Source organism: Notolepis coatsorum (assembly GCF_963971535.1).
Source record: "Notolepis coatsorum genome assembly, chromosome: 17".
NCBI classification, from domain to species: Eukaryota; Metazoa; Chordata; class Actinopteri; order Aulopiformes; family Paralepididae; genus Notolepis; species Notolepis coatsorum.
The window spans coordinates 85,022,914-85,040,984 of NC_140181.1; the positions used below are offsets into that span (position 1 = coordinate 85,022,914).

Below are 18,071 nucleotides of genomic sequence, written 5' to 3' on the forward strand. Positions count from 1 at the left end.
GACCACTTACCACTTTAACATAACCTTTAATCAGAGCAGCATAACTGGACCACTTACCACTTTAACATAACCTTTAATCAGAGCAGCATAACTGGACCACTTACCACTTTAACATAACCTTTAATCAGAGCAGCAGCATAACTGGACCACTTACCACTTTAGCATAACCTTTAGAGGTCAATGGATCAAGGATGGAACCAGAGTACTAATTTATCTGGGTATTTCTACTACAAAGGAACTTGCTCTGGAAGGTGAAGGTGTTGAGGTCTGTGTGTAGTGGGGTGTCTCTTCTTGCTCTGGAAGCTGAAGACGCTGAGGTCTGTGTGTAGTGGGGTGTCTCTTCTTGCTCTGGAAGCTGAAGACGTTGAGGTCTGTGTGTAGTGGGGTGTCTCTTCTTGCTCTGGAAGCTGAAGACGCTGAGGTCTGTGTGTAGTGGGGTGTCTCTTCTTGCTCTGGAAGGTGAAGGTGTTGAGGTCTGTGTGTAGTGGGGTGTCTCTTCTTGCTCTGGAAGCTGAAGACGCTGAGGTCTGTGTGTAGTGGGGTGTCTCTTCTTGCTCTGGAAGCTGAAGACGCTGAGGTCTGTGTGTAGTGGGGTGTCTCTTCTTGCTCTGGAAGCTGAAGACGTTGAGGTCTGTGTGTAGTGGGGTGTCTCTTCTTGCTCTGGAAGCTGAAGACGCTGAGGTCTGTGTGTAGTGGGGTGTCTCTTCTTGCTCTGGAAGCTGAAGACGCTGAGGTCTGTGTGTAGTGGGGTGTCTCTTCTTGCTCTGGAAGCTGAAGACGCTGAGGTCTGTGTGTAGTGGGGTGTCTCTTCTTGCTCTGGAAGCTGAAGACGCTGAGGTCTGTGTGTAGTGGGGTGTCTCTTCTTGCTCTGTAAGCTGAAGACGCTGAGGTCTGTGTGTAGTGGGGTGTCTCTTCCTGCTCTGGAAGCTGAAGACGCTGAGGTCTGTGTGTAGTGGGGTGTCTCTTCTTGCTCTGTAAGCTGAAGACGCTGAGGTCTGTGTGTAGTGGGGTGTCTCTTCCTGCTCTGGAAGCTGAAGACGCTGAGGTCTGTGTGTAGTGGGGTGTCTCTTCTTGCTCTGGAAGCTGAAGACGCTGAGGTCTGTGTGTAGTGGGGTGTCTCTTCTTGCTCTGGAAGCTGAAGACGTTGAGGTCTGTGTGTAGTGGGGTGTCTCTTCTTGCTCTGGAAGCTGAAGGCGTTTGCTCTTGTTTTTCCCGCAGCATCATCGTGGTGACGACCCAGTTTCTGTCTCCGGCGTTGCACAAGAATTTCTCTGAGGCAGATTTTGATTTCAAGGTGGGTGTCTGCATGACCCACTGTACGAAGGAGCCCCTTTCTCCGCAGTTATATCGATATACTGTACACATACACTATATATCAAAAATGTTATGCTTTTCCTTGATTATTGTGGTTTTTTTGTGGGGAGTTCAGGGACTACTGTTATGCCCTGAATTGACCCATTTGTGGCTCAATGACTCAATGACAATGACACTATGTAACAACCCATCATCTACACTCACTGCACACACATCCACATGTACACACCCACTTTAAACAAACACTCACCTTACCACTCACTTTACTCACTTTAACACACTTTATATTTATCTATTATTAAAGAGATTTGCTACATTCATACCTCATTTGCACCCTACCCTAAGTTTAGCACCTAATCTCATTTCTGCATTGTACCTCACTGTTACTCATTTTACTCTGTATTGTATTATTGTATATATGTATATTAACTGAACATTCCTTTACTTACTTTTTACTTACTTCTTAATTACTTTTTTACTTACTTTTTTTTTTTTTACTGTATGTAGCACACTCCCAGGGGCTCATACAGAAACAAGCATTTCATCATAAAGTATTCTGTATTTTGTTGTGACAAATAATAACCAAACTTGAACTTGAAACTCTTACGTTTGGCAGGTGTGGAACTCCTTCTTCAGCCTGACCGTGCTGTATATCAACCAGCCTAGTCTGCAGCTGGAGCCCATCGGCCAGGGCAAGAGGAAGAAGATCCTCGACAAGTGAGTAGATGCTTTTATTAATTGTTCTAGCACCTTCTCGTCCCACTGAGGTCAGGGAGACTGTGGGGGTTTTCATCATGGCTACTCCTCGGTTACACCTTTGTTTCGTTTTCAGATGAGTTTCGCTTTTCCAGGTCGCAACGTAGCGGTAGCCGAGTGAGACATACGTTTTGCAACCTGAGCACAGTGATGTAGTACACTGCCAAAGCAGTAGGTGGCAGTAGGTGGCGAACATGAAGGCAATTTTCAACCAATCAGAACTTGAATGTGCCAATACACTTCCTGCAAAGAAAATGTCAACAAGGCGCCGCCATCTTTAAATGCCTATTTACCCAATGCAGCACTTATTTTTCAGCAAAGTGTAATAAAAGTACAATAAACAAAACGGATACATTCACTGTGTGTTCTGCCTCTCATTTGTTGATGAAACAAAACTAACATCAACACAAGTGACCACCAAGAGCGGATAGTTTAGTCTCAAAAAGGATCGGCGATGTTCTTAGCTACATTGTTAGCTACATGCTAACGTGAATGGAATATGCCAGTATAACAGTATAGCATTGTGGCTAGAAGCTAACGCTAGCTCACGTTAACCAGCCAGCACCAAACTGATGATATCGGGAGCTATCAGTAGCTAGATAACATTAGAGACAACGCTGTGTGTATTAAACAAAGGTGAATAGATGACTGGGCCATTTTGTTTAATGCTTGTTAAGATTGAAAGAGGAGCTTGAGCTAACAGGGTCTGATAGCTAACGCTAGCTCACGTTAGCCAGCTGCAGTGCTCATGCAATCGGTAATGCTAGCAGAATGAATGGATGTAAACTTTATTTAACATATTGCATAATGGGTACAATACAATACGGCTCAATACAAACAATTGTTAAGGGAATGCAGACTGTTGTAGCTTGGACTGGGGTCCTTATAACAATAACTTGACAACACATGGTAGCTGCAGCTATTTGGGACAGCTCTGCAAAAATGGCATTTCTATCATAGGGACAGCAAACGTATTCAAAAACGTATAAAAACGAGCACAAAAACAGTGTGTGTAAAAGGCCTCTACATGCTACAGCAACTTCAAAGCAACTTCAACACAACATCAGCGCGATTTCAACGCGGTTGTTGAAGAGGGTCTTGTAGACTGTGTTGCGAGGATGTTGCGTACCTGTCTCCAAAATCTAATCTAAACAACCGTTGCGTTGATATTGCGTAGCAGTGATTGGTTGGTTAGCGAATGGGGGCGGGGCTGTCATAGAATAATATTGGTCCCGCAGAGAATACCATCCTCCATTGTTGTAGCCAGCCAGCGTTGATGCTAAATAATTAGCGTCACATAGCTGGCCTTTTTCTGAAAACCCAAGCACATATTGTTCCATAGCATACGCCTTCAGTTGATCATGACAAATCCTCTCTTACCTTGACGATTAAAAAGCCTTCATAATTTAGTAAATAAAGCTGTAGCCAGCCAGCTAGCATTGGTGCTATTAAAAATGCTATCCACATTAGCTACATAGCTAACCAACTAAATACAATGGTATCCTGAGGTAACGTTAAATACAACGTTTGCTAGTCGAAATGACTGGACACACACAGGGACAAGTTAAACATCAATCAATTAATTTATTCCAACAGGTAGTTTGAGCTGCATGTGAGCCGAGGTCTTTCTCTCCTCTCCATTGGAAACTAATGACGTTACGTTAGCTCGAAAAGCACAGAAACGGGCGACAGAAGTTAAGCTGCTAGCAACAGACACTATAACACTTCCGGTCGGGGGATTTCAAAATAAAAGAGCGACGTCTAAAAGCACCGGAAATACGTTTATTTTGTAAATTATCTAACGTTAACACGAACCTAAACTAACTTTAGTTAAACTAACTTTGCGCGTCGATGTTGCAGAATCATAAAGGCAGAGTGTCTGCAACACCGTTGCTTTGTCGATGTTGTGTTGCAGTTGCTTTGAAGTTTCTGTAGCATGCAGAGGCCTTTAACAAGGGCCAATTAATGTCTCTCCTCGTTGCAGGCATGGTGACATGAGAGTGATGATGTCCTATGAGCTCTTCAGCATGTGGCAGAAACTGGGTGAGGTCATTCTCCTTCACACATGTGACAATGTGTTAATTTTTAGTTTTTATTTGTATTTGGTTTCATTCAGTTTAGTTTTACTTCATTTTCAAAGTAGTTTTAGTTTTTTAGTTTATTTCATTTGTCTCACTCACACACGCACGCACGCACGCACACACACACACACACACACACACACACACACACACACACACACACACACACACACACACATACACACACACACACACACACACACACCTATAATTAGCACTTGTTTACAACATCAATAATTCAATAATGGATTGTCTGTCCATGTGATCCAGGGGAGAATAAGCCTCACTTCATCCCAGGAATGATGGGTCCGTTTCTAGGAGTAACCCTGGTGCCTCAGATCGAGGTTCGGAATATCATGATTCCCATCTTCCATGACATGATGGACTGGGAACAGAGGAAAAACGGCAACTTCAAACAGGTCAGTAATGTCCAGCACCTGTAGAATCTATTCCACCACAGATCTAGTCATCATCCAATCTTTGGACAAAATGGGATACGGCTTGTTACAGTCAGAATCAGAATCAGAAAAGTCTTCATTGCCAAGTAAGCTTGCACATACAAGGAATTTGTCTTGGTAATTTTGTGCATCAACATCATAATATCAACACTTACTGTAAAAAAACAAGTAGGAGTAAATTTTTTTTTTTTATTAAAGTAGAATAAAATAAAATGGAATATATAAACTGAATCAGAATATAAATACAGGGGAATAGAATATATAACTTACATCGATGTGCAATTGTGCAGTATTGTGCAAAGAATATGAACAGTGTCATGTTCAGATGCTCACAGTTTTGAGTATATGGGCAAATATATTAGTCCAGGAAGGGTGTGTTGAATGAATGAATGAATAAATGGATGAATGAATGAAAACTTTATTTAACAGATTGCAGAATGGGTACAATACAGTACGGCTCAATACACACAATTGTTAAGGTGATGCAGACCTGAGAAAGTCGTTTGTCTTGTTTCCATCAGGGTCCCCCATTTTCAATTCATATAGACATTTATGACATACACAACATACATGACATATAGGTATTTAGTACTGATACATTTGTGACATAAACGGTATTCAAATATACAGTACTGTTACCCCTAGATCCTGACAGAGTATATACATATGATGGGGATGGGACTGTACATTAGGAGGGGGTGGGTGGGTGGGAAAGAAATATACATACGGCGGGGAGGGAATATATACATGCGGTGGGGAGGAGACTGTCTATTAGGAGGTGGTGGGGGTTTTGGGCATTTACGGTGGCCAGTTTCGAATTGCAGCCTCCCGTAGGTGCTCTTTAAGAGCAGTTTTGAATGTGGGTAGGGATTCACATTCCTTTACAGCTTTGGGTAGGGCGTTCCACATTGATGTGGCATAATTGCGAAACGTGTTTAGTCCCTTGTTTGAGCCGAATCTGGGTTTAACATGATCTGTTGAGCTTCCTCTGGTGTAGTGGTTGTGGTATTCACTGACCTTTGGGAAGTATTTTGACATGTACATGGGTACCTTAGTCGTATAGTGTATCTTGTAGACCAGGCCCATTGCAAGTTGCTGTACTCTGTCGTCTACTCTAAGCCATTCTAGGTTGTCAAAGTGGGCAGGGGTGAGGTGGGTTCTGGGGGTAAGGTCAAGTAGTAGTCTGACCAGTTTGTTTTGTGATGTTTGTAATCTTCTTTTAAGCGCCTTTGAGGTGCTTTGGTACCATGAGGTGCACGCATAGTCGTAGTACCCTTGAATGAGTGCTCCTGCCAGAGTCTTCAGGGTATTCTTGTTTACCAGAGAGGAGATCCGGTACAAGAATCTAGTTCGTTGGTTGACTTTTTTTTATTACATTGGATGCCATTTTGTCACAGGAAAGATTTGCCTCTAGGATGGAACCCAGGTAGGTAATTTCGTCTTTCCTTGTGACAATGTAACACATTGTGGCAGTCACATGCTTTTGCTAACCGTGTGTGTGTGTGTGTGTGTGTGTGTGTGTGTGTGTGTGTGTGTGTGTGTGTGTGTGTGTGTGTGTGTGTGTGTGTGTGTGTGTGTGTGTGTGTGTGTGTGTGTGTGTGTGTGTGTGTGTGTGTGTGTGTGTGTGTGTGTGTTGTGTCTGTAGGTGGAAGCAGAGCTGATGGATAAGCTGGACAGCATGGTGTCTGATGGGAAAGGGGACGACAATCACAGAGAACTCTTCAGCCTGTTGTGAGCAATTAAGTCTTTCTTCAGCCTTCCAGTCAAGACACAACATACAACCGTTCTGCTGTTGAGTTATCCCTCTGTAGCTAACAATGAATAACCCTAGTAGGTCAGTCCCCGACTAAGGATTTGTATAGTCGATTTTGATTGGCCAAAATTTGCCCATAGTCGACTGGTCATTTTTTTTTTTTGGATCATTCCATTTGGGCTGTGGGGGGTGCTTTATGTCTGAAGGAGTCGACTGAAGGCTTCTTATCCTCTGTGAAATCATGCAATTGGTTGGATACATCTTGATATTTGTCTACTCTAGTGTGTTCATTAGATGGGTGAAATCCTCTTTCAGTGCCTCTGTGCCCGTTTTATTAGGCAGTTAGCCTCGCTGGTATGCGCGCCATTAGCGTTAGCCACGCTTGTAGGCCTCTTTGCTTTTGGAAAGAATGATAAATATTTTTCTTTTATAAAATATACTTACATTTTCTTTTGCATTCGACTAAGAGGTTGGCAGTTGACTCCTTTCGATCGATTAGTCGACTATTCGACTAGTGGAGGTCAGCCCTAAACCCTAGTAATTCTTATTTGTCTCTCTCACCACAGGACCCAGCTGTTTGGCCCGTACCCGAGGTGAGGCATCACTCCTTGCCGACCGTTCTGATAGATATCTGTTGACGTCTTACTCTGCTCGCAGTGTTATTTACATCCTGTGGTAAAAGCGTCTCTCTGTCCCTCCACAGTCTGCTGGAGAAGATCGAGCAGGAGACGTGGCGGGAGACGGGGATATCGTTTGTCACGTCGGTCACGAGGCTCATGGAGCGACTGCTCGATTACAGGTGTGCCTTTTCCTCAAAGCACACCTGACCTGACCTGACCTCAAAGCACACCTGACCTGACTTCAAAGCACACCTGACCTGACCTCAAAGCACACCTGACCTGACTTCAAAGCACACCTGACCTGACCTCAAAGCACACCTGACCTGACTTCAAGGCACACCTGACCTGACCTGACTTCAAAGCACACCTGACCTGACCTGACCTCAAAGCACACCTGGCCTGACCTGACCTGACCTGACCTCAAAGCACACCTGACCTGACCTGACTTCAAGGCACACCTGACCTGACTTCAAGACACACCTGACCTGACTTCAAGACACACCTGACCTGACCTGACTTCAAAGCACACCTGACCTGACCTGACCTGACCTGACCTCAAAGCACACCTGACCTGACCTGACTTCAAAGCACACCTGACCTGACCTGACCTCAAAGCACACCTGACCTGACCTGACTTCAAAGCACACCTGACCTGACCTGACCTCAAAGCACACCTGGCCTGACCTGACCTGACCTGACCTCAAAGCACACCTGACCTGACCTGACTTCAAGGCACACCTGACCTGACTTCAAGACACACCTGACCTGACTTCAAGACACACCTGACCTGACCTGACTTTAAAGCACACCTGACCTGACCTGACCTGACCTGACCTGACCTCAAAGCACACCTGACCTGACTTCAAAGCACACCTGACCTGACCTGACCTGACCTGACCTCAAAGCACACCTGACCTGACCTCAAAGCACACCTGACCTGACCTGACCTCAAAGCACACCTGACCTGACCTGACTTCAAAGCACACCTGACCTGACCTGACCTCAAAGCACACCTGGCCTGACCTGACCTGACCTGACCTCAAAGCACACCTGACCTGACCTGACTTCAAGGCACACCTGACCTGACTTCAAGACACACCTGACCTGACTTCAAGACACACCTGACCTGACCTCAAAGCACACCTGACCTGACTTCAAGACACACCTGACCTGACTTCAAGACACACCTGACCTGACCTCAAAGCACACCTGACCTGACTTCAAGACACACCTGACCTGACCTGACCTCAAAGCACACCTGACCTGACTTCAAGACACACCTGACCTGACTTCAAGACACACCTGACCTGACCTCAAAGCACACCTGACCTGACTTCAAGGCACACCACATGAGAAGCACTGCCTATAGATATAGTCTTAATTATCACACCAACATACACTTGTAATATATTGTTAATTGCTGAGTAATACACCATACAGTACCAGGACCTAACTATCGTCTGTGTTCCTAGGGACTGCATGAAAGGTGATGAAATGGAGAACAAGAAGATCGGTGGCTCCGTTAACCTCATGGTGAGGCTTTCATCTGTGACCTTTCACTGAAGCTTGAGTTTATAGCAAATATCCCTTCTTTACATAATTTATGGCAAACATCCCTTCTTTCATTACATCAGTGTGGCGTACTGTGTATGCTACTACATATACTGTGTACTGTGTATGCTACTACATGTGGAGTTGAGTTGTGAAAAAATAAGAAGCATATCACTCATCTGTACCTTAATTCCTAGAACTTCTACAAGTCGGAGATCAACAAAGAGGACATGTACATCCGTTACATTCACAAGCTGTGTGACCTGCATCTCCAAGCAGAGGACTTCACAGGTAAACCAAACTGAAGCCCCGCAAGACTGGCATTTCATTATGGTTTTTACATCATCAGGTATGTTTTCGATCAAACCGCTCAACACCAACAGTAACAAAAGCAAGAATTAGATCTCTTTTGCCTGTTGCCCTCCCCCTTTTGCTCTGACCAATCAGAGGCAGCGTTCACCCTGCTGCTGTACTGGGAGCTCCTGCAGTGGGAGGATCGACCCCTGAGAGAGTTCCTCCACTACCCGTCTCAGAGCGAGTGGCAACGCAAGGAGAACCTCAGCCGCAAGGTTCTCCACTACTTTAACAAGGGGAAGGCAAGTATAATGGACATCAAGCCCCGCCCTGTTTTATTGATCCTCCAATCACAACTGTTGCTTTCATTGTCTCATAAAGCCCCGCCCTATTCTCTTGATCCTACAATCACAACTGTTGCTTCCATTGTCCTATCTCAAGCCCCTCCCTGTTTTCTTGATCAAGAAATAGGAAAATATTTACAACTCTATGACCATCTCCAGTGCTTTCACTGTCGATCTGAGACCAAATAGAAGGTCAAGGTCTAAATGTTTGGATGTGACATTTCTTTTTATTTCAGACTCGCATCAACAACTTATCGCTGCAGTGAAAGTAAAGCAGAGGAGTTCTTGTTATCGCAGTGTGAAAAGGCTTTAGAAGCTATAAGAAATGTCATTAAATAAATTGTTAAATATAAATATAAATACAAAGTGCACAATGAACTTAAAATAAAGAGACACTATAATATTTGTCTGCCAGTTTTATTGATTGCCTTAGTGAATGTGGAGAGAGAATCTCCTTAATGAACATCAGTTACATTATCAAGGTTGTCTGGACTTAGTGGCGGCTGGGTGGTGCAGCGGAGATTGCGCTTGTCACCAATGCAAGAGACTCCGGTCTCGAATCCGGGTGTCAGCATTGCCTTCGGCTCAATTGGCAGAGCCAGCGGGTGGAAGTCGATGGGTGGAGATTTGGACGTTGTGGACAGCGACTCCTACAGGTCGGTTGGGGGACGCCTGCACAGCAGAGACAGGAAGTAGCGGGGGTAGTGTGAGCCTCCCATGCGTTACACCTTGCCATTGAGAGTCCGCGCTGGCAGGTGAAAAGATGCGACAGGCTGCCTCCTCGTGTACCGGAGGGGACACGTGATGCAAGGCTTCTATCCTCCCTACAACCGACCAGTGGGGGGCATAGTCGAGCAACGTTCAAGACAGGGGAGGGGAGAATTGGAAACACACGAAATTGGGATGGGAGAAAAATTGAAAAATAAGGAGAAAAAGTGGATAAAAAAAAAGGTTGTCTGGACTCATCCAACAATGATTCTCTCTCAAGACAAAACAAGCTCTGTTTATATCCCACTGACATGACTGATGAAATATGTAATACATGCTGAATAGAAACCAAAGCGAACCATTTATGATAAATTAATACTAAACTTAAAACTAGTAAACTGTCTAAAAACATACTGAAACTATGTTTACTGAAATTAAATGTCAGAATCTGAAAATGTATTCAAAATTAAGGAACGCACAACTTTAAAATAGACATTTTCACCAGTATCTTCTCACAGTTATCTTTTACATGCTGTTCATTTTTGGTCTATAATCAGAAAGAATGTTGTTGGTATTGATATACATCTGCTTAGGTATGAAAACAAACTAGTAAAATATGCATGGTAATGAGAATTGAAAACTGAAACTATTATTTTCAATTGACATTCTCAATTTCAGAAATTATTCTGTGAGAAATTGTACTTAACACTTTGATCGCCATGGTTAAATTCATAATTTACCATCCCTCGCCAGCTCTATTTGTTTATGGAGAAGTTCCCCTTCTTTGCAGGGCTATAACTTTTTAAATTGTATTGCTAAATTGACATTATTATGGCCCATTCAATGTCCTATATCTATTGTTCAGGGTGTAGCAACGTTATACTTTTTCATTCACATATTCATACTAAAATACGGTCTAAAGTATAAGTATGTTTTTATCGTTTTCTGCAGCTTTCTCCAGAACTTGATTTATAGCCCTAAATGCATTATATTGATGATGAAATACAGTTTGGTAGGAATCTGTGCGAGATAAAAAATTTCAACTGGATGTGCTTCTAGGAGTTACTACTTATCATCTGATGTTGACCGGATGGGCGGGGGGTCGTTTATAATTCCGTGGGCAACGTTATATCATTCATCTAGTGTGGGTGATATGATCATCAGAGCAGTTTATATGGAACATGTTAAAAAAAAACGCTGAATCTTACCGTAGCTTCCTCGGGCCGTTGGGCGATGAGCGTGGAGCAGAGATATTCCTATTATGGGATGTATAAATACCCGATCCATTTCCAGGTTGTATAATAGTATATACGTCCAAATCATGTTGTTTATCGAGTTATTTGCACCGATCGGTGTTCACTGTGTCAAGATGGAGTCCCTCTAACGATAGCGAGTGCCCGGACGAAATATGGGTGAGCACCACTTCATCCACAGATCACTTCCTTTTGGGCGATCTGCCGATCGGCCACCAGATGGCGCTCTTGAACCGTTAGAGAGTTGAGTGGAGCTCAGCAGTATATCTCAGGTCCCCGGGGGAGAAATATGATTTCGATCACAGATTTTTGAAATATTGATATCAAAGACGTGTTACGGCGTCTTCGGCAGAATGAGCATGGCGGGGAATGACGAGTTTCGGCGTCTCCGGCGATTAAAGTGTTAATAATTGCTTTTTGTCATTGGCGTAGGACAAAATTGTGACCTGATACATTTTACTGCAGAGTGGAGGGACTGTGAGACCCATGTGTTTATTTATGTTGACCCATTTTTATAGTGCTTTTATCCAAAACGCTTTACAATTTATGCCTCACATTCACCCATTCACCGATGTGTTAACCCTTTCACTACCACACTACCAAATGGTTAACCCTTTCACTGTGACAATACAGAAGGTTAACCCTTTCACTGCCACACGACAAAGGGTTAACCCTTTCACAACCACACTATAGAAGGTTAACCCTTTCACTACCACACTACAGACGGTTAACCATCGTGTGGTTAACCGTCTGTAGTGTGGTAGTGAAAGGTTAACCTTCTGTAGTGTGGTAGTGAAAGGGTTAAGTGCCTCGACACGCTGCCCAGGAGGAGCGGGAATTGAGCCGGTGTCGCCTGATATGACAACTCTGGATGTCGTCCCAGCAGTTGTCAAAGACTAGGTGGAATTTTTCTGTGTCGACTGCACAGGTGAAGTAAGGATAACGATAGGTTCTGTATCACACTAGCTCACGCTCAGCGTCTCATGCATATATCTCGCTTCAGCATATATACACTGAATACATTTCAAAATGTACCTTTAAATGCCAGCATTCATCTGGCCACACCCCCATCCGCTTACCTATATAAGCAGGGGTGGTGCCACACACTCATCTCCTTCTCAAATTTCATCACAAGCAACGTGTTGCTATATGCCCACTTGACGTGAAGAAAAATATTAGCTGGAAAAGCAATGTTTACGAGGAAAGGAAGAACAAGGAGATACGTTGACATCATATCTTTATTTTCTCTCTCACTATTTTCGAGAAAATACGGCGATATTATCTTCGTCACTGGAGTGTCTGGAAGATGGTGATCATTCTAAAAATCCTCCACCGGTTTTCGTATTGGGAGCACGCCGCTGCATGCCTCTCAACTGCAGTTCCTTGCTGTGTTGGTTGGGGTGAAACCTTTCAGGACACAGCTGAACTGTAGGACGCGCCGCTGTTGTGAGAAGCGGTGGGTTTCAGGTTGGGAGAGTACTGTTTGCTTGCGGCTCCACTTGTCTGTTAGTGCTATGGGGGCTAACTGACAATGTTTACGAACACCGGCCCCAGTTTAAGGTCTTTTGGTTCAGCCTCTTGGGCAGCAGCGGAAGACCTTGATCTGAAGCCCATTATAGTTTGACTAGTGGGCCACGACCATTAACACTGGTGATCCCTGTGTTTTCTGGACGAGTGGATATCTCTCTGTCACTGTGTTAAGGCCCCATCTTTCATAGCCAAATGAGAGTATTCCCTCACGAGGAGATATGGGCATAGATGTTCTTTAGCGGATGATCTGTGTTCAAAGTCAGCTACACAGGCCAGTTGGGTATTGTGCTGGCTCCGTCGGGTGTTGGTAAAATCACCGTTGTAAAACTGTGTTAACATCTTGTTTCTCTTTTCTCTTAAAAAGTGAGGAGGGTTTCAGAACGGCGGCCTGTCTGGGTGAGTGTTATATCATTGTGTACAAGTTCAGGTGATAGCTGCTTAGCTTACGGTTAGCCAGTCAGCTGTTAGCTGCGGCGTTAGCCTGCTGTGATCACTGCATGGCCTACCTAGGTTGGGCCTACTGTTAGCCAGTCAGCTGTTAGCTGCGGCGCTAGCCTGCTGTGATCACTAGGAAACGTTAGCTTGCTGCTATCGGCCAAGGCCCAGCGCGGGGTGGTTCCGGCTCCTCGCGCGCCGCCGCGAGCTCCCCTCTGGTCGCGTGCGCCGTTCGCTCGGCGTCTCGCGGGCAGGGGCAGTAGCGACCGACGGTTGGAGCGGCCGTTAGCTTAATGCTACTCTGTTGAACGTGCTTTGATTATAACATGTTTTAAACACTCTTGACTACGACGTCATCTTTGACAGAGGATGTTCGTCGAACCTGCCCTGGGCCAGGACGGCAAAGCCTGCGTCAACAAAGGGGACCGTAGCGACGGGTTGGAGCGGCGACGCTGCCCAGATCGAACAACACAGGACGGCTGTGTTTTCTACGGTGTCTTGAGACTGCACTTCGTTGATCTACGCTCCGGGTAGGCCAGGTCTGACCAGACCTTGTACACTTCTTCTGGCTTTCCCTTCTAAATGTTTTGTAAATAACGATGTTTTCCAAAACGAGTGTTACTGCACTACATTTAGGATACGATGCGAGTTGTGTGTGAATTGTCTTGTCACTAGGTATTTAGCTTCTCCGTGCAAATCGGGTTGTTGTTTCAGATGTGAAAATGATCTGGTTTGTTGTGTTGAGAAACATCATGTGTGTTTATATGTACCGTGTACTCACAACTAAGGGGGTTAACTAACCTATAAAGCTATGCTTAGTGACAAATGAGTAAAGAATGTTCTTTTCTCAGCCTGTAATGACAATGAACAGTGTGTTCACATATTAACAGGTTTTCCTGTTTTAACTGGCCGTATTAAGGGTAAAGTAGGAGGATTGTGTTTCCCCCCGGTTCCCTGGGGACTTCTTCATCCTCCTATCAGACATGTTGTTGCACTACATTGTGTCTCTGTGTGGTAGGGATGCGATGTAACCCTTAGCTTGATTGCTGAGGTTGTGCTAAAACTGCTGGAGAAACTTTATTTTCCTAAAAGAAAAGATTGTTTGGTCGCTTTCGTGGGTGCTTAGCAAGGCCTGTGGCCGATACTAATCGAGAATTATGTATTCTCTCATTATGAAAAACGGCGTTCCTCTGTAGAGTGTTTTTGCCATTTTTTGTAGGTGATGATGGGTTGTGTGTGTCATGTGACCTACAACTGGGTTGGACTGGCCACAGAAGCACATGTGTAAGTTTGGTACCGGGGCTCTTGAAGAGCCCTCTCTATTCTGTGTTTTTTTCCTCAGTAAAAATCAGATAGCAGGTTAGCTCATGCGCTGTGTGAAGCTGTCAGATGCTTCATAGAGCTGACTATGACTGTGTCATATTCTCTTTTTGTCATTACATCGTATCATGGGTGTGGGGTCGTAAAGGGGTGAACTGGTAACCTTTCCTTCCCCTTTTTTCTGTTGGTCAGGGGTAAACCCACCTGTCCTTCAAGGTTCCTGTCACGTTGCGGTTCGGCACGTTACAGGGTGAGGGGGGGGGGGGGGGGGGAGGGAGTTTCCTGGTCACACGGCCTGGAATATTGGGCGTGTGCACCGCAGAAATTCCCCCGCCATAGAGTACGTCACCGTGCGCGTCTCTGTTGGTAGGACTTCCGTGTGCTGTTCAGGTCCATGTGATGGATCTGTTTCGGGGGGTGGTCAGGGCTCCTCCTCACCAAGCTCCTATTCGGGCCTTCTGTGAGTTGGGACTCCTTCTTCCATGTGAGGGAGCCTCCTTCAGAGTACAGAGCCTCCTCCTCAGATTGTCAAGGTGAGTGGACCCTCTAGAAGGAGTCCTACTCTATTGTGTATGTATTCGATTCAATTCGATTATTGAGTGTGTATGGGTTCAGTGCCTCCTCCCCGGAGAGCCCTAAATCCAATTTTTTACATGGCTCAAGGTGCAATATATTCTTTTCAATCTGTACAGCTCGCGTGGGAAGTCTCTCTGGGGATTCCCGTCTCCTTCCTATGGGAGGGTGGTGGGATGTAAAAATGTGAAAACATTTTACCCCCGGCTGTGTAGACTGGGATACATACTGTTGGTGCTTCCTTCTTTTCTACTAAAAAGAGTTGGAGTTAGGAAGTGTCACACCCCTCTTGTCGTTCCCCATGGCGCCTTGGGGATTCAATGACAGGTCTAAATAGCCTGTTCATTGATGTGGGTGTGTCCCGACGCACGTATAGTGCTAGCTCGGGGTGTTCTGTAAACAGGCGACTGACTGGCACGCCTTGGTTGCTTGAGGTTAAAACGGCGTTTTTATAAAGCAACTGGGATGGAGGTTTTTCCTCTTCCGACGACCAAATCCAACTACCTGGTTTTTGTTATCGACGGATTCTCGTTCATGTCTGGGGGATGATGACGGAATGGATCTGAACATATGTAGAGGGGTCTCACGCCCTGGGGGTGGGCCACCGGGCACGGTTCGCCCGAACGTCTGGGTGGCGCCTTCTTTTCATGTTTAAGATCAACACGCATATCTGCCCTTTCTCTTGGAGTAGGCATGTCGGCGTGGTTAGGGCACGGGACTGGTTCTGGTCACGCTGGTCCGGATCAGTTGAACCCGTTGTCCGCCGGGGATGCAGATCTGCTGTTCTGGTACCCTGAGGGACTTGGGCTTTTTTCAGGGGGAAAAATGCCAGGTTGGTCCGGGTGTCACAGGGTTAAGCACTATGGAGACCCTGGTTGGGTACGTTTTTTACTCAGCACTGTCGTAATGGCTTACGGCCATGCCAACCTGTACACGCTCGATCTCGTCAGATCTCGGCCGCTACACAGGTTGGTCCTGGTTAGTACTTGGTTGGGAGACCGCCTGGGAATACCAAGTACGGTGTGCTTGGGGTTGGTTCTCCATTCTTTTTCGCTCCTCTCTCACGCATGGCGAAGAGGGGCCTGTTGGGGTGGTCTTTGACCTCCTCTGGTGACCCTGTGCTTCCCGTATCGCCGGGCCCGGTCCGAAGTAATGTTTCGTCGACCCGTAGGCCTGGGTTAACCCTTTTTTGAAAAACTGAAACACTTGTACTGCGGTATAGCCGGTGTATACCCGCAGGTGTGTTTTGGAGTTTTTTCTTGAGGGGTTATAGGAACAACCACCGCATTGGGTAACACCAAGGTGGTTGATTCCCTGGTGTGTTGGAGCAGTGTCAACTCCCGGGTTCACCGTTTGAGGGTGCCCCTGCACGTTCATGACGTCTGCCAATCGTGTCAGCCTTCTCTGCCTCAACCCCTCTGGGTGGGGTTTTTCTTTAAATGGAGGCTTGGTCATGCAACACCGCCAGCTTACGCCCCTTCCGCCGGGGCGGCTGTGTTCAGCTGTCCCCTCTGGCGCCTGTCTCGTCCGCAGTCTCCAGGCTAGGGTTAATAGCCTGTTGCCTGGTTTTTCCCCGGTGCGCTGCCTGCTTCCGTTGGTTAACCTTTTTTGTGTGCTTACGGCCATGCTGACTGCCTGTTCTGCAGGGTCAGTGTGCCAGGCGGTGTACTATTGGGGGGACAGGGCCCGCTCGGCTGAGGGGCCTTTGTTCGAATACGCTGGCGATGTGGGGGGCGGGGTCACTAAGTGCCCACCTGGTGGGGTCTTGATGCTGGCATCATGGACTTCTCCGGGCCCCCGTTCCAGGGGGTCCAGTCCCTTTGGTGGGTCTGGGTCTTCCTTCGCGCTCCGCTGCTACGGCCTTGCCACAGGGTTGGGTTTACCCTTGACCCCGTGATTCTGGGGGCAGTAACAAGGTTTTTCCCTCCGTTCGTTCCCGGGTGGCATGCGGGTTGTGCGTGTGTGTGTAGTCGTGGGGTCAAGCCACGGTCTGCTCACCCTGTGCGTTGAGTTGCTTGAGTGCCTCTTCGCACGGTCGGGTCCGTCGCCCTCCTGTGAAGCCCTCAATAGGGGGGGTGCCCTCCATTAGGGGGGGTCGGGGGGGCTCGGTCCTCCCTGATCTGATGGTTGTGGGGGGCCTCAGCAGGGTACATTTGTCGAGCTTCTAGCTCCCGCTCAGCTCCTATTATGCATGAGACGCTGAGCGTGAGCTAGTGTGATACAGAACGTTAGGTTATGACTATAACCAAGTTCTGTTAACACTAGTGAACGCTCAGCGTCTAGACGCCGCTGCGGCCCTTGATTTTTCATTGTGGTGAAATTTGTTGGGAAGGAGATGAGTGTGTGGCACCACCCCTGCTTATATAGGTAAGCGGATGGGGGTGTGGCCAGATGAATGCTGGCATTTAAAGGTACATTTTGAAATTTATTCAGTGTATATATGCTGAAGCGAGATATATGCATGAGACGCTGAGCGTTCACTAGTGTTAACAGAACTTGGTTATAGTCATAACCTAACGTTATGACTATAACCAAGTTCTGTTAGTAATGGTGACGCTCTGCATCACTACTGCACTGTACCTCGCTCGTGCACGCGCACTGAATAAAAATTCCACAAATGTACCTTTACATCCCAACATTCGTCTGACCACACCCCTATCAGCTTACCTACATAAGCAGGGGTGGGGCCACATACTCGCCTCCTTCCAAAGCTTTCACCACAAGGTGAGATCAAGGGCAGCAGCGGCGTCTGATGCCGAGCGTCACCATTACTAACAGAACTTGGTTATAGTCATAACCTATCGTTCTGTATCGTAATGGCTCCGCTCGGCATCACTACTGCACAAGGGAGGCCGAGCGAGAGCCATCGGCCGACAAATACACCCCGCTGAGGCCCCCCACAACCATCAGATCAGGGAGGACCGAGCCCCCCCGACCCCCCCTAATGGAGGGCACCCCCCCTATTGGAGGTTCCCGGGAGGGCGACGGACCCGACCGTGCGAAGAGGCACTCAAGCAACTCAACGCACAGGGTGAGCAGACCGTGGCGCCTGACCCCACGACTACACACACGCACAACCTG

The 18,071-nt window shown here is 46.5% G+C and overlaps 1 protein-coding gene across 1 annotated transcript in view; it reads left to right on the forward strand.

Annotated features, from left to right (window-relative positions):
- LOC311243652 (dedicator of cytokinesis protein 3-like) overlaps positions 1–18,071 on the forward strand; it is a gene marked incomplete at both ends in the record, with an annotated part of 140,568 nt that overhangs the window by 91,779 nt on the left and 30,718 nt on the right. Inside the window, 10 exons of the mRNA XM_084332960.1 lie at positions 1,219–1,294; positions 1,931–2,031; positions 4,055–4,113; positions 4,422–4,570; positions 6,255–6,340; positions 6,929–6,955; positions 7,066–7,161; positions 8,455–8,515; positions 8,731–8,824; positions 8,981–9,129. Coding sequence (XP_084189086.1) covers positions 1,219–1,294; positions 1,931–2,031; positions 4,055–4,113; positions 4,422–4,570; positions 6,255–6,340; positions 6,929–6,955; positions 7,066–7,161; positions 8,455–8,515; positions 8,731–8,824; positions 8,981–9,129 — 898 coding nt within the window. The remainder of the gene's footprint in view (positions 1–1,218; positions 1,295–1,930; positions 2,032–4,054; positions 4,114–4,421; positions 4,571–6,254; positions 6,341–6,928; positions 6,956–7,065; positions 7,162–8,454; positions 8,516–8,730; positions 8,825–8,980; positions 9,130–18,071) is intronic.